This window comes from Dasypus novemcinctus, chromosome 10 (assembly GCF_030445035.2).
Source record: "Dasypus novemcinctus isolate mDasNov1 chromosome 10, mDasNov1.1.hap2, whole genome shotgun sequence".
NCBI lineage: Eukaryota > Metazoa > Chordata > Mammalia > Cingulata > Dasypodidae > Dasypus > Dasypus novemcinctus.
Window position 1 is genome coordinate 93,359,671 of NC_080682.1, and position 27,396 is coordinate 93,387,066.

General features: G+C 43.5%; 2 protein-coding genes and 1 pseudogene across 2 annotated transcripts; all 3 read left to right on the forward strand.

Annotated features, from left to right (window-relative positions):
* Positions 1-7,654: 7,654 nt before the first annotated feature.
* On the forward strand, positions 7,655-9,941 carry UBQLNL (ubiquilin like). The gene has a single exon (XM_004471418.3). The coding sequence runs from the start codon at positions 7,907-7,909 to the stop codon at positions 9,740-9,742; it is 1,836 nt and encodes a 611-aa protein (XP_004471475.1). The 5' UTR covers positions 7,655-7,906; the 3' UTR covers positions 9,743-9,941.
* A 4,782-nt stretch (positions 9,942-14,723) lies between these two features.
* On the forward strand, positions 14,724-14,813 carry LOC111767334 (U6 spliceosomal RNA; annotated as a pseudogene).
* Positions 14,814-15,283: 470 nt separating this feature from the next.
* On the forward strand, positions 15,284-17,946 carry UBQLN3 (ubiquilin 3). The gene is made up of 2 exons (XM_004471419.3): positions 15,284-15,381; positions 15,656-17,946. The coding sequence occupies exon 2, from the start codon at positions 15,693-15,695 to the stop codon at positions 17,658-17,660; it is 1,968 nt and encodes a 655-aa protein (XP_004471476.1). The 5' UTR covers positions 15,284-15,381; positions 15,656-15,692; the 3' UTR covers positions 17,661-17,946.
* The last annotated feature ends 9,450 nt before the right edge of the window (positions 17,947-27,396 follow it).

Genomic DNA, 27,396 nt, shown 5'->3' on the forward strand with positions numbered 1-27,396 from the left:
AATGGGGGTACTGCAGGAAACTGAAACCTCTAAGCCTATCCCCTAATACTTCTCTTCACACTGGCCTTGCTTTCTCTACAAAGCCCCAAAGAAAAATCCACTTCCAGCCACAGGAACTGCAGCCAGATCCAGCTAGTGCATGAGGTGGAATGAGGTTAGCCCCACCAATAGGGGCTGGAAGGGAATGGCAGCTTCCATTCTGGGAAATCAAGGGAAGGGTGACTCAAACCCATGGCAGGGGGATGTACAGGCAGTGGAAAAAGTTCCTGTTCAGAAGTCTTCTTAAGCACTCCAGAGCACAGTCAGCCTCTTCTACATTAAATTCCCAAACAACTTATCATGCATGACCCAAAATACTTTTTATGCTCAATATTTTTGTGGCCATGTTTTTACAGATGCTGAAAAGTACGCTGGGCTTCATGGATGAGGGTGGTATATGCCACTGTGTGGTCCACTTGCCTAACTCCATCCCCCTGCAGCACCTGGAGCAGCTGCAGAGTACAGCCCAGAAGCTCATGGACAAGTAGAGCAGGAGCTCTCCTGGGTGAGTCTGGGGCTGAGAGCTACCCAAGCTCATCCTCTCTGTGATCCACTCTGGGGATAAGCCTTGGGAGTGGAAGACCTGAAAGAAGTATAGCCCTGATCATTGAGATGCATCCTTTTTAGGAGGAGGAGGAGGGGCATTAGATCACTGTTCTTGGGATTTCCAGTGCTAGTAACAGAGAAGCTTATGTAGGGGGTACTTCCTTAATAGTGGATGAATTAACAGATCCACTGGAAGATGGGGAGAAGGAATTGTGGTACAGGTATAGAATAAGCAAAGGCTTGAAAGTGGATGACTAGTAAGTGCAGGCAGGGAAGAGATTGAGTTGAAAACTTAAATTAGGAGCAATAGGTAAAGGGACTTGTGGGCCAAGCAGGGAGTTTAGAATTGGTCCTCTAAGTAAGGACAGGTGAACAGAAGCTCTTCAGCAGCAGTCGAGACATGGTTAGATTTGATTTTTTAAAGGTCATTTATGAAGTTCCTGGGGAAGATTGATTGGATGAGGTGAGACTGGAAGCTGAACATCTGTCCATTCATTCACTCACCAAGCCACCCCTGAGGGCATGGCTCTAACCAGGAGGAGGCAAAGAAAATCTGGTTAATGCAGGCGAGAGTGCTTTTATTCCCTGCAGGGAAAAGGAGGATATGAGTTTTCTCAACTGTGTAATGGAGATGACACTAATGCCCACTCTTATTTGGAAGCAAATAAGTTGGCAGATATGGAGGTGCTTTGTGGGCCACGTGGCAGAGGGAGGGTATGAATGGATGGGGAAAGCTGCAGGTGTTGAAGTTTGGGTGAACTGCCTGTCCATCCTGCCTATGTCCAGGTCAGTGAGTGCGCACGACTCATTGAAGATGGGCATAACCAGGTCCTGGAAATGAACCATGCAAATGTGACCAGGATTCCCGGTGCCCCTGTTTCTTCTTATGAGGACTCAGCCTTCAACTAGTTATGCCTGGAGCTGCAGGGAGCACAATAACTGGTGACCCACCTAACGGCCCAGGAAGGAGTTAATGGGTCTGGAGACCTCCTCCATAAACTCCAGAGCCAGGTACATGTATGGATTAAAGAACCCCTCTGCCCTCCTCAGCCTTCCATCTCATCTAATCTCACCACAATGAACATTTCTAAAATTACTTCTTTCTGGGGGAGAGTACCCTGAACTGAGGAAGATGGGAGCCTGATTTGTTTGGTGGGCTGCTTTTCTTAAGAGCTCTTTGCAACCAACACCCTGGCATCTCTGTTCCTTAGAGGACTATTGCAAGCTTCATGCTTGAGCTTCTGGCTGACTCTTACCAGCCCAGCTTCCATGCTCTCTGCTAGGAGGTGGATGTCCTCCAGGACCAACTGCACGAGTGTGAGAGGGAGACGGAGAGGGAACTAGAGCAGGCCTCCAACCACCCTGGTCCACCTCTGCCCCTTGGTGAGGCCCTAGATTGAATTTCCTGAGATCTTTTATCTCTAATGACAGGGTTGGGAGTGTGGGGCTTGCTAAGGTATACTGAGGGGAGGGCAGTAAAGATCTTGGTAAAGAATACATCTTTCATTTTCTTGTTTACTGTATCACTAAAGGATGCAGACAAAGATTGGTATACTCTCACACGTTGATATATTCACATACACAGACACTCTTATTTTTTTTATTTTTAACATATTTTTAAAAATTAAATTTAATAGATCACACAGAATGTTACATTAAAAAAACATGAGGTTCCCATATAACCTACTCCCCACCCCCACCCCCAACATTTTTGTAAATTGTACTTTTTTGAAGATACATACATCACAAAAATGTTACATTAAAAAAGCATAAGAGGTTCCCATATACCCGCCAACCCTCCACCCCACTCCTCCCACACCAACAACCTCCCCCATCATTGTGGCACACTCATCGCACTCAGCGAACACATTTTGGAGCACTGCTGCACCACATGGATAATAGTTTACCCTATAGTTCACACTCTCATCCAATACATTCAGTGGGTTATGGCAGAATATATAAAATCCAGCATCTGACCCTGCAATATCATTTAGGACAACTCCAAATTCCAAAAGTGTCCCCATATCACATCTCTTCTTCCCTCTCCATGCTCTCTGCAACTACTGTGGCTACTTTCTCCACATCAATGCTACATTTTCTTCTATTACTAGTCCCAATAGTTTTACAGTAGAATATTAGTAAATCCACTCTGATCCATATTTTATTCCATAGAGACACTTTTATAATACTTGAAGATATAAACATACCTATAGTCATACATACACATTAACCTCTTGTCATACAAAACCATGTCTGATTATACACATATATGCTCACTCAAGAATATGGTCACACACACTCCAACGCACACACAATTATGCTTTCATACTCTGCTCACTGTAGGCTGCATGCTACACACTTGCTTATCTCTTACCTGCTCCCCTGCTAGATTCCTGTGCCCACGGAGGCCTCCAGAAAGTCAGCAGACTCCTTTCGATGCAGCTCAGTTGGAGAGGCTTCTCACATAAGGCAGGTGCCTAGGGCCGAGACTTGACACCCAATCCAGCCTCTTCTCTCTTCTCTCTACTGGGTGGCCCCTCTGTGGACAGATGGCAGGTAAGTCCAGGATGACTTCTGTTTTGCAACCCAAGGCATCCCAAAGTTCCCTATCTTTACCCAGCAAGTTTCCTTGTGGTCCCAGTCCACTTCCTCTCCCTATTTCATGTATACCTTTGGATAATCCTAGCCTAGGCTTGACAGGTCATCCTAGAGCTCTTTTTATGGGTCAAGGATGGCCTAGATTGCCCTGAGCTTCTTCCATAGACTCACAGTTTAGAAATTTCTAATTGTATCCCAGGCCAAAGCTGCTGCTATCCCTAGTCTAGGCCTATCTCAAAAGCAAACTCTTCCATATTTGAGCCTTAGAATCCCAAATTCCTGCTCACAAGAAACTTAATTCCAAAGGTCAAATCTTAGAGAATACGTTAGAAATATCTTTAGCCAAGCTTGAGGCTTGAAGGCAAACAGATCTGAGTTTGAATCTTTTCCTGCCACTTAAGCTATGTGACCTTGGAGAAATGAATTAATGTCTCACACATTCTTTGTTATTCATAAAATGGCAATAATTAAATATAGGAAAAGTTCACATGAGATTATATAGTAAAGTGTGGGCAACATATTAAGTGCCAATAAATATTTATTAAATGAAAGAATGGCTAAATGGATCGATGAATAGATGAATGAGCCCCTCATGAACCTGGAAGCCTGGTTAGGGTAGAAAGAACAACTCACAGATATGTGAAAGAATGTAAAAAGTCAGTATGTGCAGATGTATGGTATAAAGCCAACTGAACAGGAGCTCATGAGTGTGGGCTGAACCAATCATGGAAAAGCCTCTTGAAGCTCAGCTCAGAAAGACTGGAGTTACTGGTAACTACACTTCCCAATTCCTATAGACACTCTATGCATGTTATATGTGAACTTCATTTGCATGCCTTTGCTCTTCAGATTTTCTCAAAATTCCTGTGGGCAAGGTAAGACAGGATTTACTGTCCAGTGTTAAATGATAAAAATACTGATAACTCAGGGATCATTTAAGAAGTTTTCTAAAATCACCTCACGAGCATATATCTTCCTGAAACCAGGTCCAGAGCTATGTCTTCCTACAGGACACCCACATCCCAAGGGCAGGTAAATGAAATAAAATCTAGACATAGAAGAGTGTCCATCAAGAAGAAAAAAAAGGAAAAATAGCTATTTGTTGATCACTCAGTTTGAGACACTGTGCAAATTGTCCTGACAATCAATGAGATAGATCCTCTTACTTATCAGCTGAGTGACCTTGAGCAAATTACTTAAACTTTTTGAGACCCAGTCTCCTAACCTGTGGGGATAAAACCTACCTTAGAGAGCTCTTACTGTAATTAAATGAGATAATTCACATATAGTGCCTCTTCCACATGATTGGTGTTTTATTACCTTTACTGTTACTCTATCAATTATTTATTTATTTATTTATCTCCCCTTCCCCCTCTGCCCCAATTGTCTGTTCTCTGTGTCTATTTGCTGTGTGTTCTTCTTTTGTCCACTTCTGTTGTTGTCAGCGGCACGGGAATCTGTGTTTCTTTTTGTTACGTCATCTTGTTGTGTCAGCTCTCCATGTGTGCGGTGCCATTCCTGGGCAGGCTGCACTTTCTTTCATGCTGGGCGGCTCTCCTTACGGGGTGCACTCCTTGCACACGGGGCTCCCCTATGTGGGGGACACCCCTGTGTGGCAGGGCACTCCTTGCGCGCATCAGCACTGCACGTGGGCCAGCTCCACATGGGTCAAGGAGGCCCGGGGTTTGAACCGCAGACCTAACCACTGGGCCAAGTCCGCTTCCCTCTATCAATTATTTTTATCAGAGTATATAGTGACAGAGGAGGGATTATAACTCATTTGTTTTATTCCAGACAAATAATAAAACAAATGAGTTATAACTTGTTCCTGTTCTTCCTTAGCTCACTAATATGTACATTTTAATTTTTAATATGTACATTTTTAATAGTACTTTGTTACCCTGCTTATTGCTGTAACCTGATAATTCTGATGTGGGGGCTTGGCCTAGGTACTTTGACTACTACCAGCTGTACAAGTCCTATGACTACTTAGTTCTGCTTAAGAACTATGAGGAGAGGAAGATGGGCTATGATGATGGCAGCAGCAATAATGTGTACAAGAACTTCATGTACTTTAACTACTATGACACCGGTGACATGGCCAAGGTCGACTTTCCTTCAACACCCTGGTACTTCAGCACCCCTTGCCTGGTGCCACCTACAACAACTGTTTCTCCTATGCTGGTGTGCCCTGGAAGGACTTAGAATTTGCTAGTGATGAGAAGGGGCTGTGGGTGCTGTATGCTACAGAGGAGAGCAAGGCAACCTGGTGGTGAGTCGTCTCAATGCCAGCACCTTAGAAGTAGAGAAAACGTGGTGCACCAGCCAGTACAAGCCTGCTCTATCAGGGGCCTTCATGGCCTGTGGGGTGCTCTATGTCTTACATTCACTGAGCACCTGCCAAGAGGAGATCTTCTATGCTTTTGATACCACTACTGGGCAGGAGCGCCATGTCAGCATCCTACTGCACAAGGTACTTGACACGTTGCAGAGCATCAGTTACTGCCCCTCTGACCACTAGCTCTATGCCTACAATGATGGTTATCTAATCAATTATGATCTCACCTTCCTGACCCTGAAGCACAGACTACCAAGACCCCCAGCCAAAATACCCTCTGGGGGTGTTCCATTAAAACCTGTCAAACCCTATATGTCTTTCAGGCCCTAAGATACCTGAGCAGGGCTGGGTATTAGATGAAGCTTATCCTCTTCCTTACCTCCTGGTGGATAACTCCAAATGATCATTAACGCTAATGTTTAATCATGTCTAGTTAAATGCTTTTAAAATAAATTTCTCAATCAGCATATTATGCTTCCTTTTAATAATGATGTAGGTGGGTTTGATTGGGAAACACACAAACAAACAAAAGTCAAAACATCAGCTAGAAAATGTGACCATTTTTCTGTGGTGTTTGGGATTGCATTATCTGTATTTTGAAAACAATGAATTCAGCTCCTACAATTCTAAGATTTCGACATATATTTTTCAGAATCGTAAGGTTCAGGCTGAGAATACTTGGCTCCAGTGCAGAAGCTATAGGGGATCTGGTTATTAGAGTGAAATGAGGAAATTTCCTCTCCTGCCCCCATATTCTTGTGGAGTCCCTGAGGAGCAAGGGGGGCAGGTTCTTTTGGTCTGAAAAGCAATGTTTCTTCATCCTGGCTCAATCTCACTTTTGAATGCAATTGGGAGGGATGACTCAGTCTGAGTCAGGCTCCGGGAAATTAGCAACTGATAACTGAGACTGAGGAGGGTCTGACATGGATTGGGCTGGAGGTCTAGACAATCTCAATAAAAAATCTTTTGGTGTGATAGCAGGGAGTCTGGCAAACTGATTATAGTCTCTTTGCTTGTCTTCAATATATTGAGAACATATGGGCCTATAGTTTCTCTTTGTCTCTTGCAGGCTGCTGCTGCTCCTCTCTACCAGGCAGGTGGATGAAGTGCTCAAGGATTCAGATTCTTGAAATCCTTACAGTCACACAGAGGATAACAGAATACATCATACACATGATTTTCTGCCAGTTCACCATACATAAATTCACAAATATGCACTCAATTGGACATACGCATTCCCATATATGTATATGAGAATATACATGATATTCCCACCCACCCCCAAACATTAAAATAGACATTATATATGTATATATACATTTTAACACTTCTACTAATAGGAAATTCATGAGGTTCCCCAAATAAAAATCAAATGCCATCCTCCAAATTGCTCAGGACTGAGAATCTGACTTTTTAGCAGCCTGACCCTGTGCCCTTTAGGAAACTTGCTAGTAATTATATTCATCTTAGATACTTTGACCCAAAAGACCAGGTTGGGAGTTGAAGCAAATTGTTCTAAAATTCTACTATAATACATATAGGAAAGACAGAGTGGTAGGCGAATAAAAAATGCTTTACAAAAAATGGCTCACTCACCTTTAGTTTGGAATGCCCTCAGAGGTAGCATATCTGGCTAGCCCCATTCCTCCTTTCTATGGCAGAGGACATCTTTTCTCCACCACATGGGAGCACTCTCAATTAAGTCTAGAATCCCCAAACATAGACCCCAGAGAAAAGCAATCTCTCTTCTAGGAGAGACCCCATTCTTACACATTGGAATGTGGTTTTATCTATGCCTTCAATTGACCCAACTTTTCATACAGCAAGCCTAATATCCTTGTAAGGGACACACACACAGAACCATACATCTCACAGAAACAACCTGGTCTTTGGTTTGTTTGTTTTTAAATAGTTCCATAAAGAGAACTTTGTCCACAATTCAGATTTCCTTATTCTATTTCATTCTGGACACTTGAAGCCCCATGTATGTTTTCTTCCCTTAGTCATTCCTACCATAGCAGAGGCTGTGAGGCTAGAGTTGACATCACAATATCCTTTTCTGAAGATGATATGCTTTTGGTGGGTGAAGGAGGGGGAGGGGCAGCCCTGGGAGGAGTCATCAGCACTTAGTCCACCCAGTGCCACATATGAATCAGTAGCCACTACAGCCCTCAGCTGGGCCACATCTGGAGAGCTGGGTGGGGGTACAACATCACAGAATACCTGGTCCCAGCCTGGGAACGCATCCCTTTTCAGGCAACAAGGAAACTGGCCCGTGGCTTAAGAACACAACACCTGAGACAGAGTCCAGCTGGAACATTTGCCTGCCCTCACCCCTTCTGCCCCTGCATCTACCTGTTCCCCATCTGCCCTTCTCTAAGGTCCATGCCATATGTGACTCCCCAAACACCCAGGATGGCCCAGAGTGGGGATCCTTCAAGTTTGCCCACAGACAACAGTATCTCTTCGAATGTCGTCAGAGTGATAGTGAAGACACCAGGCAATCAGGATGACTTTATGGTAACTGATGACACCTCGGTGAGGCAGTTCAAAGAGAAGCTATCAGTTCATTTCAAATGCCACATGGAGCAGTTAGTGCTGGTCTTCATGGGCCGCCTTCTCAAAGACCATGACACACTGAGCCAGAGGGGCATCCTGGATGGCCACACCATCCATCTGGTCATCAAATCCAAGCATGGCCCCCGACCCTTAGCCCATTCCTCCCAGAAACTGCCAATCAACGAGCCCAGCCACCAGGATGAGAAGACAAAAAGGAACAGCAGTGGGATGCCTCAGTCTGCTGGCATGAGACAAACCCCAATGGAATCAGCCCTTTTGGTGGAGTCTGAGATGCACAAGGTAAATAGCCAGAATATAGAAATAGGCAATCCAGAGAATCTGCTCGAGAATCCTAGCATTCAGCAGCTGCTGTCCAACGTGGACTTCATGCAGCAGTTCATCTCAGAACACCCAGAGCTGCAACAACTGATGCAGCAGAACCCTGAGGTCTCCCACATCCTTGATAATTCTGAAATCTTATGGCAGACTCTGGAGCTGGCCAGGAACCCCGCCATGATCCAAGAGATAGTTCAGATCCAGCAATCTGCACAAAACCTTGAGCACCCACTGAATCCCCAGTCATATCTGGGCTTAGAGACAATCTTAGGTGGGGACAACATCTTGGGTCAGGGCTATGCTGATTTTAATGACCAAATGCTCAACAGCTTGCATGATCCCTTTGGGGGCAACCCTTTTACAGCTCTCCTAGAAGGACAAATGCCAGAACAAGTCCAGTCCTCACCCCTACCTCCGCCACCATCCCAGGAATGTCAGGACCAGCTCCCACAGCTTCCTACAACCCGAGTCATCTATACCAGTTCTTGTGGTTTATCCTCAGTTACCTCAGCTAGTGCCATACCCAATAGGGTCAATTGTGCTGCCAGAGTCAATGCTGCCACTATTTCTACCAAAGGTCGAAGCCAGATCTGTGCCATTCAGCAGCCATCTGGGGTGCCAGCCCTACCCAGCATAGAGCTCACTCAGCAGCACCAGGCAGAAGGCAAGGATGCCACCATATCTCTAGGTGGCTCTGACCAGAGACTGAAGGATGATCTTCAGCTTTCTGTTGAGCAGACCAGCTCCCAGATCACAGGAAGCATGATGCAGGTGCTTATGAATAATCCTTACCTTGCAGCCCAGATATTGTTCATGAGTATGCCTCACCTGAGTGAACAGTGGAGACAGCAGTCACCCACATTTCTGCAGCAGACACAACTTTCTGATCTACTGATAGCCTTAGGCAACCCTAAAGCATCACAGGCAATATTGCAGATTGAGCAGGGTCTCCAACTTCTGGCCACAGAGGCCCCTGTTCTTCTGCCTTGGGTTGCACCCTATCTGTGGGGCCTTGGTTGGCTTCCAGTCCCCAGCTGCAACTACCCTCCTGATATGGTGCCCTGGCCCTGGGATATACCAGATATGGCTGAGCCCAAAGGGCCTGAGGGCTGCCAGAAATCTGGAGCAGTCCTACAGAGGCAACAGTATCTATCTGGAGACCCTTCTCACAATCAACAAGCCCCTGAAATTCGTTTCTGCAAACAATTGGAATATCTCCACGCCATGGGCTTTGGGAACCAACATGCCAATCTGCAGGCACTCATTGCCACTGAAGGAGACACCAGTGCTGCTATCCGCAAACTCAAGAGATCCCAGGGATTCTAATCACCATGGCTACCTACCAGCTTGCAACCTGCCTGCTGGCCTATTTGACTGCATTATCTACCTTTTCTCCCTCTTCTGACTCTTCCATCCAGGAACAGTTTTGGGACAGGAGAAACCAACCAATGCTTTCCTTACTGAATAACAGACCATTGACCATGGCTAGATCTGTCAATAAAATGGCTACATCTACTTGTTCCCATCTGAGATTTGGCTTTATTTCCTTTGCAAAAAAAGCAACTAGTTGTTTGTGATGTCTCCTATCACCTACCATATATGCATGAAAAGACACATAGACACACACACACAAACACAAATGTACCCCATATGTATATATCAATATAGAGATAAAAAGAGTCACAGTTGCACACATAGAATCACATGCACAGATATGTAAGACCATGCTCACATACCCTAGATTATGCATATGTAGCCTCAGAGGTGTACACACATACATAAGCTCACAGACACAGATCCACATATATAGGCATATATTCAACACACAGAGAAGTTCATGCAGGCATGTGTACATACACATACACAGAGATACCTAGAGACACGAGAATAAATGCACAGGTATGGAAAGAAGATAGTAACATATCCATAAAAAAGGGGGAAATATTATATAGATATTTTGCCTTAAAGACTGTCTTCCTTGATTTCTCAAACCCAGGTTGTTCAGGTTGAAAGTGGAAGAAGTAAGAGCTGGTGGACTAGAGCAGGAAGAACCCACATATCAATGAGGTCTCAGTGAGTATTTAGCATCAGTAAGATCCACTTGAAAGTTGCTGTAATCATAGGGCTTTAAAGGGGCTATTTCTATTCTCTCTTTAACACAGAGTGACACAGGTAATGCCACCCTCAATGCATGTTCCAGTCTCCACACACTCCATGGGGTAAGGCACCTTCCAAGAACATCACACACTTTTACATATCCAATTTTTGTAGCTTATATTTTCTAGTTAGCTAAGGCCCCACCCCCTCCTCTTCCTGCCTCACTTAGAAGATTCCAGCCTGGTAGGATATGCAACCAATTCTGGTTCAATTACTCAATTACCAAAAAAAGTTGTAATTTAGGCATTGAAGTAGAGGTGACAAAACCAAGATCTTTAAGGTTGTTAAGGAGATGACTTTCTCATGTGGGGATGCAGACAGCATTCAAATTAAGTAAAAAGCATGTTAAGTAGTGATATATGCAATGAAGAAAAATAAAATAGGATAAGCTATTTTAATAGGGTGACCAGGGAATGTCTGAAAAGGTGACATTTGAACAGAGATTAGAAGGAAATGTGAGACTGGGAGAAGAATGATATAGGCAGAAGGTTACCTAAGAGTAAAAACCTCAAGGTAAGATTACTCTTGTGTCTGAAGAATGGCATTAAGAGATGTAGCTGGAGTGAAAAGAAAAAAAAAGTAGGAAAGAAAATCAGAGAGACCATGAAGAGCTTTATAGGCCTGGTAAGGACTTTGAATTTTACTATGAATAAAAACCATAAAGTCATTGAGGGGTTTTCAGCAAAGGAAAGGATTCAATTTATCCATCTTGCTGTTGAGTGGAGGATAGACTATGGCAGAGAGAAACATTGAAAACAGAGAAATAAGTTGGGGGGCTTTTGCAATAAAGCGTATGAGAGATGTCTGGGCCTATTAGATTGGGATCAGTGGAGATGGAGAGAAGTAGTCAGATCCTAAACTCTAAATGTATGCTCCTCACAGACCATCATCAGGATCTAAAGCCCATAAGGCTCCCAGTGATTCTGGCAAGCCCAATGCCACCACACAATCTACCAAAAAGATAAATCCCAAGACTTATAGTTAAAACAGACTTTCTACCACCCCCATTAAGATGTCTCTAATAATCCTGATAAGGCTTACACCCAGTTTGACTCAGCCTACATAAAAAGCCCAAGCCTTGGGGAGCCGGTGAAGCTCAGTGACTGAGGTACTGCTTCATATTTGCAAGGTCCCTGGTTCATTCCAGGGGCTTCCTAAACAAACAAACAAACAAACAAAAACAAACAAAAAATGCAGGTTTTTTGCTTTGATCTACATAAAAAGCCCAAGGTCATCTTTCCGATTTTTATCCCGATAAGCTCTGAAAACTCATTTGACCTCAATTTTCCATATTCACCAATTCCCCCAACCTTTCATCCTACTGCTTAGAACCCATAGTTTAACAAGAGAAAAACTCTCATATCAACAATCTTCCAATCTGGCTGTTGACTGAGACACTGCTTCTCTGGCAGTGATGGCTATTTTTCATTTTCTGTGGACTTATAAGTGACTTCCTTGTACATTCTTGCTGTTTTCTCTCTGGTTTTCTAGCTTCAACATCATTTGATGATCCATCAATATAATCATCCTGGCATAGTGCTCACCTAACAAACTCAACATGGTTATATCCAATTCTTTGCCTAATCTCATTGTAGGCAGAGTAAAGCACACAGCTGTGCTCATAAGGTTCATTTAAATTCACCACCGAAAGCCTGAATTAGCCTCTTATTAATTCTATTGCATTTTCCTAATCAAAAGGCTCTCACCAAAATCAGCATCAGATTCATCAAAATCAACAGAGGTTATATAAAAACACATATTTCTGAGCTCCACTCACAGGGGTTCTAATTCAGTAGGTCTAGGGTAGGGCTCCAAATTTTGTTATTTCTAACAGGTTTTCAGGGGGTGCTACTGCTGCTGGTCTGAGACTATGGATCAAGATCACTGGCCTGCTTGATTCACACCCTATATTCTTTGAGATGATCATTTCATACCTTTTCTGTTCATCTAAAATTAGCACCTGTTTTTCTAGTCTCATTCATTGCTGTTTTCTTGTATTCAACAAGATAGACATGATCAGAGGGGATCCCTGCTTGCATCACTGCCAAATGTACCAACTAACTTGCATCTGTACCTATATAATGTGTGCTCCATCCTGCTATTATGAGTAAACTCTCCAATCTCCTATGTCAAACTCTTCACTTGAGCAGTTGATCCAAATCCCTCTAATCTATCTACTCAATGACTTATTCTTTCAATTGTTTCTTATTTTGTTCTCATCAGAATAAAAATATGGGGAAGCGGACTTGGCCCAGTGGTTAGGGCGTCCGTCTACCACATGGGAGGTCTGCGGTTCAAACCCCGGGCCTCCTTGACCCGTGTGGAGCTGGCCCATGAGCAGTGCTGATGCTCACAAGGAGTGCCGTGCCACGCAGGGGTGTCCCCTGCGTAGGGGAGCCCCACGTGCAAGGAGTGCGCCCCATAAGGAGAGCTGTCCAGCACGAAACAAAGTGCAGCCTACCTAAGAATGGCACCGCCCACACAGAAAGCTGACACAACAAGATGACGCAACAACAACAAAAAAGAAACAGATTCCCGTGCTGCTGACAACAACAGAAGCGGACAAAGAAGAAGACGCAGGGAATAGACACAGAGAACAGACAACTGGGGCAGAGGGAGGGGAGAGAAGTAAATAAATAAATAAATCGTTTAAAAAAATGATTTTAAAAAAAGAATAGAAATATGATGTTAGAGTCCCATCTTTTTTTTTTTTTTAACTCTTATCCTTCATCTCTTTTCTCTTATTATCTTACTTTTGTTGGATCCACTTCTCCAATCCATTTGCTCTTTTTATTTTTATATCTTTTTTCTCTTTTAAAATTTTTCTTTACATTTTTGTCTTTTTTTAAAAGATAAATAGATCACACAAAATGTTATGTTAAAAAACATAAGAGGCTCCCACATACCCCACTTCTCACCACCCCCCTCCTCCCACATTAGCATCTCCTTTCATCAGTAAGACACATTCATTGCATTTGGTGAATACAATCTGGAGCACTACCACACCACATGGACCATTGTTTACATTGTAGTTCACACTCTCCCCCAGTCCATCCAGTGGGTTATGGCAGGATAAACAATGTCCTGCATCTGTCCCTGCAGTATCATTCAGGATAAAGCCAAGTTCTGAAAATGCCCCATATCACACCTCTTCCTCCCTCTCCCTGCTCTCAGCAACTCCTGTGGCCACTTTCTCCAGATCAATGGTTCGATTTCTTCCATTGCTAGAGTCACAGCAGTTCTATAGTAGAATACCAGCAAGTCCACTCCAGTCCATATTATATTCCTCCATCTTGTGGACCCTGGGATGGCAATGTCCACTTCACCTCTAAATTGAGAGGGGGCTTAGATCCCACATGGCTGATTGATGTGATTCTCCTGCTTGCAATTGTAGGCACTCTTGGTTCCCTGGTGTGGTGGTTGACCTTTCTCACCTCCCTATCAGCTGACCTGGGTATGTCCAATGAACCAGAGAGTAGGTGCTACAACTCTACTGAGGTTCAGGACCCGGCTGGTACATGGACAGTCCAGAGATTCAAGTCTCCTGAGCATACACAAACCCCAGTGCCAGTCACCCATGTGCTCTTAAACCCACTCCAATAAGGGTGGCTTGCCCCCACAACTCTTCCAAAACTGGTCTTTTCATGGTTCCCAATTCTCTATTTTATCAAATCTGATGGCCAATTTTCAGTTCTCATCCTACTGATGTAACAGCATCATTTGACATGGTTGTTTACTCTTTCCATTTTTAAAAAACTCTTTCTTCATTTGGTTTATCTTGCTATTTTCTTTCCTGCCTTTTGTTTTTTTTCCAGCTTCCTTTGCTGAATTATTTGGATCTTCTGGTTTCTAAATGTTATAGTGCCCTATGACTCAATCTTTTTATTTCTCTTTTTCTATACTCTCACTAGATAATCTAACCAGTCCCATGATTTTCATTACTCTCCATATACTGATGAACTATAGATGCTTAATAGTCAACCACCTTCCTATATCTTCACATGTATATATGGAAGAATCTCAAATATACATAAAACTGAACTGTTAATTTTCTGTTTAACAGCATGATCATTCCTGATTGTTTTATCTCAGTATATAACCACTTCATTCTTTGAGTTCCTTCGGGGAATAATAATAATAAAAATAATGCTTGCTTTGGCAGCACATACACTAAAATTGGAATGATACAGAGAAGATTAGCAAGGATGACATGCAAATCCATGAAGTATTCCATACTTTTCAGTCTTTAATTATTAAAAAAATAATAATAAAAGTAAAATAAAAACTTCATGTAATTCATGATCCCTCTTTTATTTCCCATATCTTATCTGTTGGGAAATCCATTTAAAACCCTAAAAATATAAAATTCAAGGTTAACATTGAATCACAGAAAGTCAAGGACATAAGATGCCAGGAAGAAAAGACTTGATTGGGAAGTAGCAAAATTTGGCTCTGAATAAGAATGCAGGGACTGAGAGGCCTTTCCTAATGACCAGTCCCAATCTGAATCTCTACATACCACATACCAGGTTGTGGGGAAGCAGGACTCTTGGCCTGAGAAGGAATGAGCAGCTCAGGTGAATGAGGCGGGAGAGTTAAAAGATGGGGAGGTGAAAGAGTTACCAAGAATTCAGAGCTCCTTAGAGAAATCTCAAGAATCCATTGCATGAGGCTGTGATGTCAGTGCTGAGGTCACAGAGGTGACCTGAAGGAGTGGGTTCCAGCCCAGAAGTCCTCAGGAGTGACTGCAGCAAGATGAGGGTGGTTTGGAGCCCTGCATAAGAGGAAAGGCGGGCCACAGCTGATTGGTATGTATTCAACTGGTCTCTTCTTCCTGTGTTTATTCCTTCACTCATGAAGTATATACTTCTTTTGCAAGGCCCCAGATTTCCCTTCCCTAATCCCAATATCTCTCAATTCCGTAATCTTCCAACAGCATCCTGTCCCAGAGACTCATCGCCCCTTCTATGAAAACCCCACGGCTTCTCCCTTTCCAAGCCTCCAGATCCTTTTCCTGTTTACCTTTCCTACTTTGACCACTACTAAAAGGATGATCTTTTTCTCCCATCCCCATCTCTCCAGCTGTGTCCCCACAGACCTGGGCCTCCTGCTGCCCATCATGGCCAAAAGCGGAGAGACCCTGCCACAGGGCAGCCCAGCACCAATCCAGGATCCCCATCTCATCAAGGTGACAGTGAAGACGCCCAAGGACAAAGAGGATTTCTCAGTTACAGACACATGCACCATCCAGCAGCTGAAGGAAGAGATATCCCAGCGCTTTAAGGCCCACCCTGATCAGCTGGTCCTAATCTTTGCTGGCAAGATCCTCAAGGACCCTGACTCACTGGCTCAGTGTGGAGTGCGCGATGGCCTCACTGTCCACCTGGTCATCAAGATGCAGCGCCGTACCATAGGCACTGAGGGCCCAGCTTCTTCAATCCCTACCTCAGCCTCAAGCCCTGGCCCACTCCCTCAGCCAAGCTCCATTTACCCGGCAGACGGATCTCCCATGTTCAGCTTAGGTGTTCTCACAGGTCTCGGTGGACTAGGCCTGACTTCCAGTAGTTTCCCTGACCAGCCAAGCTCAATGATATGGCAGCATGTATCTGTGCCTGAGTTTGTGGCTCAAATTATTGATGACCCCTTCATCCAGGGTCTGCTGTCCAACACGGGCCTGGTTCGCCAGCTGGTTCTTGACAACCCTCATATGCAGCAGCTGATCCAGCACAACCCTGAAATTGGGCATATTCTCAACAACCCTGAAATCATGCGCCAGACTCTGGAGTTCCTACGAAACCCTGCCATGATGCAAGAGATGATGCGTAGCCAGGACAGGGCGCTCAGTAACTTGGAGAGCATCCCTGGTGGCTACAATGTGCTTCGCACCATGTACACTGATATTATGGACCCGATGCTTAATGCAGTACAGGAGCAGTTTGGTGGCAATCCCTTTGCTACTGCCACTATTGCTGATGCCACTGCCAGCAGCAGCCAACCTTCAAGAACTGAGAATTGTGACCCTCTCCCCAACCCCTGGGCTTCCACATTTGGAAGCTCAGATGGCAGGCAAGGAAGGCAGCCTGGGGATCAGGATATAACTGAAATTAGAAATAGGCTCTCCAACTTTCTGGGCAATATAGGGCTCTATGACTACCTTCAGCAACTACCTGAGACCCCTCAGTCCCTGGGAACCTACCTACAGGGGACTGTATCCTCACACAGTCCAAGTCAGGAACCACCCCCACCAGGAAACAGAGTTCCACCAACTTCATCCTCATCTCAGGAACCTGGGTTGGGCCGCCCTCTCCCTAAGGAGTCACTTGGAATCAAGGGAAAGTCCTCCTGCCCAGCTTTTCTGAGATACCCTACAGAGAACAGTACTGGACAAGATAGAGGTCAAGATAGTGCAGGGAAATGCTCCTCTGGTCAGAGCACCAACATGCCTGATCTTGTCTCAGGGCTGGGGGATTCTGCCAAAATGGCCCCATTTGTTTCTTCATCACCTTCAACTATGACAGCTACCCCTGGAGTCCCTGAGCCTGCTTGGCTGCCCCCATCAGCTTACCCAAGATTTCTGAGGTCAACCGGCATGAATCAGGTTCCACAGTTGCAGGATGAGATACACAGGGAGCTGCCACTGCTGCTGCACCTTCAGGCAGCCATGGCAAACCCCCGTGCCATGCATGCCCTGATGCAGATTGAGCAGGGTCTACAGACCTTGGCTACTGAAGCACCTCGCCTCCTGCTCTGGTTCATGCCTTGCCCAGCAGGGCTAGGGAGCATGGCAGGAAGCGTAGAGTCTAGAGGAGGCAGCTTTATGCGCGAGGATCCCCCCCAAAACCCTACTCCTGAAGTTCCCCTTGAACCAGGCTCTACGGAGCTGGGCTTCCAGTCAACTCCCTTCCTTCAGATGCTGCAAGCCCTAGCTAGTGCCAATCCCCAGCAGCTGCAGCCAGAGGCTCACTTCCGTGTACAGCTGGAACAGCTCCGGGCTATGGGTTTTCTGAATCCTGAAGCCAATCTCCAGGCTCTCATTGCTACAGGGGGTGATGTTGATGCTGCTGTGGAGAAGCTGAGGCAGTCATAGTGCCTTAGTCCTTCAGACCTGATCTTTTCTGCTATACCTATCCTCATTCCCCATTCCCCCAATTTCTTCATCCCCGAATATAGCTGCACTATAAACCAAATTTACTATGATGGCCTTTACTGAGGAAACAGTGTTGTTTCAGAGTCAATGAGGAAGAATGAGAGCCAGAAAGAGTGGGGGTGCTGGGTGTGAACCAATAACCTCTGCCACAAACCACCAAGGGGCCCCAGTCTGAGCTCTGCTAATGCCTATCTTGAGATGTAATTACATCCAATCTCCAGTGTCAGCCACTGCCTGAGTCTGATTCTTTGTGTAATATGAGAAAAGAGGGGTGAATGTGGAAGAAAGGTGATGACAAGGGCTGTCTCTACATGGTTGGGAGGGATCCGCGGAGGAACGAAAAGGTTTGAAAGTAGAAGATTCACAGGGAAGTGCCATGGAGAGCAGAGGAAGGATGTTGGGTCTTGGTTACAGCCCTTCCAAGGCATAGGCCGTTTTACTGGTGTCCTTCCCAAAGTCCCCCAGATTGTGTGCCCTTTAGGAGCTGCCACTATGTACTCTGTTCTTTTGGGTCTCCCTCCCACAAGCGTGATCACAGAGTGGAAACAACTTCCTTTTTAAATTGCTACTGAAGATTATCCCACAGATGACTCTCACTATAAGGTTTTGTATGTATATAGAGCAGCAAGGATTCAGGCTGACTGAGTTCTAAGATTCCCTTGTCTCACCGAGTTTATATGGCTTTCCCTAGTAGTAGCCAGATTGAGAAGTGATTTCATTACCATGGATGCTGCTTGTCCCAATTTTTTTCTTTCTAGTAACATTTAACTCATTCATTCAGTCCATAGAAATTTGGTATCTCTCGTGCTCAGCATTCTGCTATGTTTTAGAAATTGTGAGCAAAAGAAACACAACCCTGTCCTCACAGAGTTTATGACTTGGTAGCTGGAGCTGATATTTTTCAAGTATTCATTAGATGTAATTATATACTATGATAAGTGCTATAAAGAAAAAGACAGGTTGTTGTAAAATAGTGTAACCAGAGCTTGACCTAGTCTGGTTAGTCAGGGAAGGCTCCTGAGAGTGTACTCTAAGCTGAAATATGAAAAGTGGTAAGAATGAAGTTTAGGTATAGACCTGAAAGGGGAGAGAAGAGGAATTTGGCAGATGGGCCATTATGTCAAAACACTGAGGTAGGAGGCGCATAACATGCACGTGGGAAGTGTTCTCAGCATCTCAGATTAAATTCTTGTTTGCATGCAGTGTAGACTTTCATTACTCATGTGCTTCTAAAGTAAAAGTGTTAATTCATAAATCAAGTGAGTGAAACATGCTTTCAGTAAAAAGACTAAGAAACATGTCCATGTCCATGGGATCACACTGATAAAACCTTACAGAGAAATGCATAAGTGCACAGTGCATATTCTCACTTAAATACACCTCGAAGTGGGCACACCCTATGTACATGTGCATACATAGGACAGTCTATTAGAGTTTTATTCCAGAATGGGAGGGCAAACATAAGAAACATCAGTGCTATATTACTGTCAAGGAATGTGAAGCATCTTTGGGGAGGATACCACTGTTGTAAAAGTGCCCATGGCATGTATTTGAAAGTCATAGACCCAGTCTTGTGGGTCCTTACAGAGATTAGGATAAGCAGAACCTCTGCCTGAAACCCAGGCTTCTTAGACCAGTCTGTCTTTATTTCTTTGCTACCATTATGTGGAAGAAGGAGATGACACAGACTTTGGGGGACAAATTTCTTCTACATGTTTAAGTTTCAAACTCTAAGAGGAGCATGAGGATTTAAGCCCTCACCCTCACTCCCTCTCCACATTTAGGAGGGAGAATTCCAGATCATAGATGCTATTGTTTATGGCATGCTAGGGGAAAGGAAGAGGGAAGTCTTGCCTTTCTGTTTCCTACAGCTAATAAGGTAAGAACTCTGGAGACTGCCTCTGACTCAGGAAGATGTAGATATGAAACTAGACAAAGAATCTGAATTTTATTCTATGGGTGATAAGGATATAGTTTGCTCCTCCCAAAAGGGGTCTTCTTGGGCAGATTAAATTTACAAGACTGTCACTGTAATATACTCAGAGGACACAGGAAGGAAATCATAGCTAGCTGAAGAGCAGTGTCAGCTACTTCTCATGCAGTGGGAGTTCTTAACAGCAACCCGTACAACAATTCACATAGCACTCAGGAACCCTCTTCTCCCAGGTGATAGTTTCAAGTGCATGGAGAAAAAATCCACATCAAACACGTGGGAGAGATGCTCTAGATTAAAAGAATCCTAAATCCCTATAGGAGCTAATATGTTTTATAACTGTAGTAGCAGAGAAGTTGGGGTGTACCTGGTATCAAAGGCCAGGACATGAGAATTCTGAGAAGGAAGATGATTTATGTCAACTGGCTCGACTTGGCGGACTCCCATCCTGATAAAAACTGAGCCCCGAATAGAATTTAGGGTTCCCTTTTATACAGAAAAGATATAAGGGTAGGGAGTTAAATGGTGCTTTTGTGAAAGAAAATGACTTTGTTAGTTAAGGGTTTGTCTGAGTACCAGATAGGTTTTGAATGAACATATTCCCTACATTCCAGGTAAGCTTGAACCTATCGCCCACATTCCATCTGGATGCAACCTTGAATACGCATCCTTTCTGAACATTCAAAGTCTAAAGGGCCTATATTAATTGGATTTCTAGGCACATTTGAATACAGAATTAGATAATTTTGAATTCATGCACAGCTCTATATTATATCCCTACTTTGAGGCCAAGCTTAAGTTTATTAAGCTTCGGCATCACTATTGTCAGTCTCTCTGGACTGACTAGTACATATATAGAGTTTGCATTGCTAAATTGCTTTTTTTTTTAAGATTTATTTATTTATTTAATTCCCCCCCTCCCCCGGTTGTCTGTTCTCTGTGTCTATTTGATGCGTCGTTTCTTTGTCCGCTTCTGTTGTCGTCAGTGGCACGGGAAGTGTGGGCGGCGCCATTCTTGGGCAGGCTGCACTTTCTTTCGCGCTGGGCGGCTCTCCTTACGGGTGCACTCCTTGCACGTCGGGCTCCCCTACGCGGGGAACACCCCTGCATGGTGCGGCACTCCTTGTGCGTGTCAGGACTGCGCACGGGCCAGCTCCATACATGTCAAGGAGGCCCAGGGTTTGAACTGCGGACCTCCCATGTGGTAGACGGACGCCCTAACCACTGGGCCAAGTCCGTTTCCCCTAAATTGTTTTCTGGGACTGGAGTTGTTGCCATGATTACCAAGGGCAGGGCTGCAGCTTCTCACTGTCTCACATGCACAGCTCAGGACATATACAGCTTAGGTTATTTATGAAGAGATGAACAGCCTCCCACTCACCAATTTCCCAGTAAGGACCCAAAGACAAAGTTCCTGGGTAGCATCCAGGACTTATCCTGTTTTTAGAAAAAGTATTTATCCTGGACAGTAGAATCCTCGGGGTGGGTCTCCCCTAGCTGTCATTCTGGGGGTTATTGGTGTTTACCTGGATTTCTTGCCAGGCTCCAGATACATCTATTAATTTTATTTTACCCTTAGTGAGTTTACACCTTTAATCTTAAAGGGGTACTGAAGGGAGATGATCTCTTCTCTGTAACTACTTCTTGCTGGCCATGGGTTAAGTCCTTACCTAACAAGGTGTAAAAATTTGTTATTTTATTTTGACTGGAGGAAGATGGACTTGGCATTCCATATTAAGCTGGATGAAGTTTTCATATGACTAGTAAGATGTTCATTCTGAAAGAAGCAAATTCAATTAGAATTTCGGAATACCTGTTTTGAATAGAGGACATTGGATTACAGAGTAGACAAGGTTAGGTGCCCATAAAGATGGCACTCCTTTTAAAAGTTCATGGGGTGCGGTCACCCCTCGGGCTGAAGTGTGGTTTGCTGGCCTGGCGGGGGAGCAGCCGCGGCAGGCCAAGCCGCTGCCCCCATAATAGGGTGGCTGGTTGGACTCACCGCCACCCCTGAAGGGAGCTCGGCATGGGCGCAGAGTGCCCTCGGGTCTCCCCTTCTCGGCAGCCATGCTTCCGCGGCTGCCCCTCCTCCCGGATGGCGCCACACGATGCCTGTGGAGCGGCACCCTTCTTCTTCTTTCTCCCTGCGCAGGCGCAGGGCGGAAAATTCCAGTCTGCCCTTTTCCCCTCCCCCGACAGCAGCAACAGCCAGGCGTGGGCGGAAAAATCCAGTCTACCCTTTTCCCTCCCCCCGACTGCAGCAACAGCCGGGTGTGGGCGGGAAACTCAAGTCTGCCCTCCACCCCAGCAACAGCAGCCACCAATCCCTAAACCCTGCCCCTTCCCCCAGCAACAGCGACAGCCAATCCCTAACCACCACCCCTCCCCCGTCCAGTACCACCCACTGACCTTTCGCCAGCAACCAATCAGAACAGGGCGTGGCTTCGACCAATCAGCCTTCCCCAGCCCCTATAAAACTGTTGCCTCTCCCTCAGTAAAGCGGACTTGCGTGTTTACCTTGTCTCCGTGGTAGTTCTTCTGCCGTGCGCCCTCCAGTCCTGAGAGCCCCCGACAAGGGCCTGGCCTCCCTTGTCCCCAGTTCGTCGCCTGCTTCTCCGGGCGACCCCTTCGTCACCGGCTTCGCCGGGCGACCCCGTCAGCCGAACCGCGCAACCCCTGTGAGACTGACCCCTCGTCTGCTGCTGGACCGACCCCTCGTCTGCTGCTGGACCGACCCCTCGTCCCAAGTGGGACCGACCCCTCGTCCAGAGCTGGACCGACCCCTCGTCCGCAGCCAGACCCCTCCTCTACCGACCGAGCAAGCCGCCGCAATGGGGAACAGTATATATATATATATATATATATATATATATATATATATGCACATATGTTTTAAGTTATTTATTTTCAGAGAGAAATTATAATAGATAACAGTATTAGGTACTTAGCTTTGTTTTGAAGACATATTTCAGGCTGTTTAATGATTGGCACTCACGTGCTTCATCAGGTGCTTCTGATGAACTGGCACGTTTTGGGCAGTTGGTTCCATTCAGGATTAGTGCCACCAAGTTGGAAATTCTCTTAGTTTTTATCTGTGGAAGTGATCAGAACTACAGAATAAAGTTTTTTACATTTTCGTTTTAATTGTACTATTCCTGGTAATTTTGACAGTTCAATAGGTGACCCATCATTAGCAAGCAAGCCTTGTTTTGCTACACAGTAGAGTAGAGTAGAGTAGAGTAGTAGGGTGGCTGAGCTTGGCACCAATTAACTGGCTACCCGCAAGCCACTGGCCACATTGTTTTCAGCTAAGACCACCACCTTATTTTATAGACATGTATATTAACTATTTAGAAAATGAAATTACCAGGAATTTAACATGTCTAATGTACTTTTGTACCTGATCCAGAATAGAAAAGATAACATTATAATTATTAGGCATATATTTAGAACAGGATAAAGGTATAGCACTTAATATTAATTAATGTATTACTTAGTGCATTAGGATTCTGAGTTGCAATTAATAGTTTCAAGTTTCAGGTTTGTAATACTTTACATGTTATCTCTCCATGAGAGCAGGCTATAATGACAATTGTGTTTAAGTTTTACTTACAGTATTCTTGTAATCACAGCTCCACTTAGCATGTTCTTCACACAGTGAGCAAGTCACAGCACCATTGATCCTAGAGAGAGTTTTCAGTATGTCACTGGCCTGGTGCACAGTGCTCTCTGTGTGGAACAGTGCTAGTCTGGAGGTGATATTCATTGTACATTTGGCTGTACTGCGCCATCATTGGCTGTTCAGTTTGAAACTCAAAGTAGTTTTCATAGACTTCAGGAGCACAACCAGAGGCCTGATGTATTAAATACTTTTATTATTTGGCAGTTTAGTGGTCAGCCTAGCCAATAACTTTTATGGAGAGGCAACCTGTAATGTATTCAAGGCCTGGTTTGAATGCACAAGAGAGTTTGACAATGTTGAAGTTTATTTCTCAATCTTTATACCTTTTAAACATTTCCAATGCAATATGTTACATATCAAATGACTTTATTTTTTTTACATTTTTACCATGAAGATATTAGCAGGTATTTTACCTTAGTAGCAGAAGAAAAAAACGTATTTTTTTATTGTTAAAATGAAAACGGAAGATTTCCAATAGAATTAAGGTAAATTTTCATTACTGTTTACTTAAATACATACCTTGCAGTGACCTTCAGACAGATTTTATTATCACGAAGTTATTCTTTGCCATCAATACCAATCCAGGTTTTTAGTTAGCAATGGCTTCTAGAACTAGAACCATTTAAATGCTTCAGTTTGGAAGATTTTTTTTTTTTTTAAACTTTTTACAATTGACCACAATTATAGACTGGCAAATTTACTCCAGATTACAATTAGTAACCAATGGAATTTATCCCATGCATTTGAGAGAGAGAGAGCAGTTTTACACTTAATTTAATTTCATTAAACATGAGCTTACAGTTCCCATTATTTTAAAGATTTAACACATACAGTGTTAACTTATTAACCTGGTATTTTATAAACCTAAGAGATACAGTGTTAACTCATTAACCTGGTATTTTATAAACCTAAGAGATAATACTTAAGCTAAACAAGTTGAAATTGTTATTGATTAAATGAAGAATTTGTTTTGATAATTCTAAAACCTTTTGTTTTGATAATTCTAAAACTGAATAATTTCAAAAGCATACTAATTTTAGGCTTTGGAATATAAAGCAATTATTTAATCTGTTTTAATTATAATTTAATAAGGATTTCGTAGCTTTTTAACAGTTCTGTATTTAGATTTTACAGGACTTTTTATACCACTAAGTTTAATTTGGGTTTTAGAAATGTATATATTACTTATATAACTGCATATTTAACCTTAATAAATGGAGCAAATAGGCAGACATGAATAGTGTGATACAGAAACATCAATTTGTTTTTTAAAATCTCCCTTTTTACTTCTCTATTTATAATTAAAGAGTTACAAATATGGAGTAAAAAAGATATATATATACGTATATATATATGAGCAAGGGCTATAACATTTTTATATCTGCAGTCTGAACATTTGTGCACACAGCCATAAACCCTGTGATATGACAGGTAACATTACATTAGTATAGATGGTATACATATACACACAAACATATTAATGAGTTAAGACAACAATTAGAGGAAATGCTTTATGGAAATTTTTTTTTAAAGATTTATTTATTTATTTAATTTCCCCCATCCCCCAGTTGTCTGTTCTCTGTGTCTATTTGCTCCGTCTTGTTTCTTTGTCCACTTCTGTTGTCGTCAGCGGCATGGGAAGTGTGGGCGGCGCCATTCCTGGGCAAGCTGCACTTTCTTTCGCGCTGGGCGGCTCTCCTTAGGGGGTGCACTCCTTGCGCGTGGGGCTCGCCTACGCGGGGGACACCCCTACGTGGCAGGGCACTCCTTGCGCGCATCAGCACTGCGCATGGGTCAGCTCCACGCGGGTCAAGGAGGCCCGGGGTTTGAACCGCGGACCTCTCATGTGGTAGACGGATGCCCTAACCACTGGGCCAAGTCCGTTTCCCCCCCATTGAGGTTTTAAACACATCTATTTATTTACTGATTGCTTATTATGTACCAGGTACTAATGCAGGCAATTGGGTTGGGAGTGGGGTGGAGGTGGTGGCAATGCCTGACAAAATTGCTGTTTGGAGGGATCCTGGCAAGAATTTGGGCTTCTGTTTAGACTGGAAAGAAACTGGGTAGGTTTTACTCATTTTTTTTTTTTCCCTTTGAGACAGCCTGAACAATGTGGGGGAAGGGTTGTTTAGCAAGGCCTGGTACCCTAGGAAGAGTATTGCTTATTCCTGGAAAACCTGGCAACAGTTATTTCTGATTTCTGGTGGAAATGGCCAACCAGAATTAATTTATATTATGTTAAAGGTCAAGGAAAAAAGACAATTTTTCCTTTAAAAGGGTAAAGAGGAAATGAGAAGACCACAAAAGTGATATGCATAAACCCTCTTTTTTTCTAATTTAAGTTTTTAAAGTTTAATTATTAAGGTGAATTGTTAAGGGGTGGGCCAGATTTCCAGGAATCACAAGTAAATGCAGTCTACAATTACCATCACAATAGTTGAAATCCAGGCTACATTTACTCCATAGCAATAGCCCCAGCTACCAATTTATATATATGTGCACAAAAGGGTACTTATACAGTGATTCTAATTCTTTAGCTATAGTTCTTAGTATGTTTTTACCTTAAGATGAATTGGACACCTTTATTAAGTTACAAGAACCTTATTAGTAGCAACCCTGCATAGTCCCCCAATTTTTTTAGTAACAACAAATTTCATCTGCAGGTTATGCATTTAATTCATCAGCAAAACAGCACTGGTATTTAAAGATTCCTTTTAAGTTACCTTTCATCATGAATTTTTTAGGCACAAGCAAACTGACAGAAGCCAGACACAGATTTTAAAATTGAATACAAAGTTAAGTACAGATTAAAACCAGATTCCATATCTTAGCATTTTAAGGAGCTCCCTGACCCTAACTGATAGCACATGAGATCTTATTTAGATTGCTATTTATACCTTTTATAGGCACAATTGAGTTTAAATTGAGAAGTTGAGGTTTATTAATTTTTTTTTTCAATTTTTAAGGAGACATGACATGAGATCTCTGGGTTTTCAGATTTATCTGTTTGTTTTTTTGCAGTATTTCATGACCCTTACTGCTGACTGCTCCCAGCAAAACCATTAAAAGGGCCATCAAGTGATTAGAGATTTATTGTTTTCAAGCAATAGACTCTTTCCTTTAGACCAAGGTATTTTATCAATTTATAGCTTTAAACATTTCAAAGCATGTCTACATATACTTACAAAGAGAGAGATTTTCTTTACCTCCCCACTTCGGTGGGTATATCAGTGATTTGATAGGAATGTGGCTTACAAATAGAAGGCATGGATTCACTGGAAAGGGGCAAGCTGCTCCCCCTTCCCATCTCTCCATTTTTGTTATGCACCCTCCTAAAGGGAAGAAGGGAGATAAGGTGATAGTAACAAGTTCCAGGCTACTAAAATGGCTTGAAGGAACTTTTCAAATTGGTGCCTTTCCCAGGGACCCCCACCCTGGCAGGGCTATGATTCAAGTCACTGGCTCCATCAGCCACCCTGACTGGGCCAGCTCTAATAAACTTGGGTGCATGGCTCAGACACTGACATAGGCAATCCCCGAGCTATGGCAAATGGGGCAGACCCAGAGAGGCAAGACAGCAGAACATGTGCACACATATTCAGATGCCACAGTTTTGGTTTATAAACTACAATCAATTTACTCCTTTGCCAATGGCAAGGGAGGGTTCTAGCTTAACCAAATGTTACCACTTTACATAATTACACAATTTTAACACTAGCATTTAGCAGACAAACAGAAGTACAAAACTTATCAATCTGACTCACAATTTTTATATATATTTTCTTCCGCATGGCTGCCCCCACAGAATTACAAAATTTAGAAAGAGAGAACATTTAACATTAACATCTGAACAGGATCTCCTGCTTATACTTTATACTGTCTATAAAGTGAATTCATTTGCAATTCAGTACCATAACAAAAGATTCCAGCTAGACATTTTCACTGTTTAACTTTACACCCAGACCAAGCTTCACTAGAAAGCCGATTCATTTTCCTGTAACCAAGTTTTTCAAAATCCAGACCAGTTTCCAGGATGTTAGGACTTGAACCTATAAACA

What these genes read in the sequence shown, in the direction of transcription:
- UBQLNL (XM_004471418.3), top strand. Translation starts at nt 7,907, where the DNA reads ATGCCATATGTGACTCCCCAAACACCCAGGATGGCCCAGAGTGGGGAT.
- UBQLN3 (XM_004471419.3), top strand. Translation starts at nt 15,693, where the DNA reads ATGGCCAAAAGCGGAGAGACCCTGCCACAGGGCAGCCCAGCACCAATC.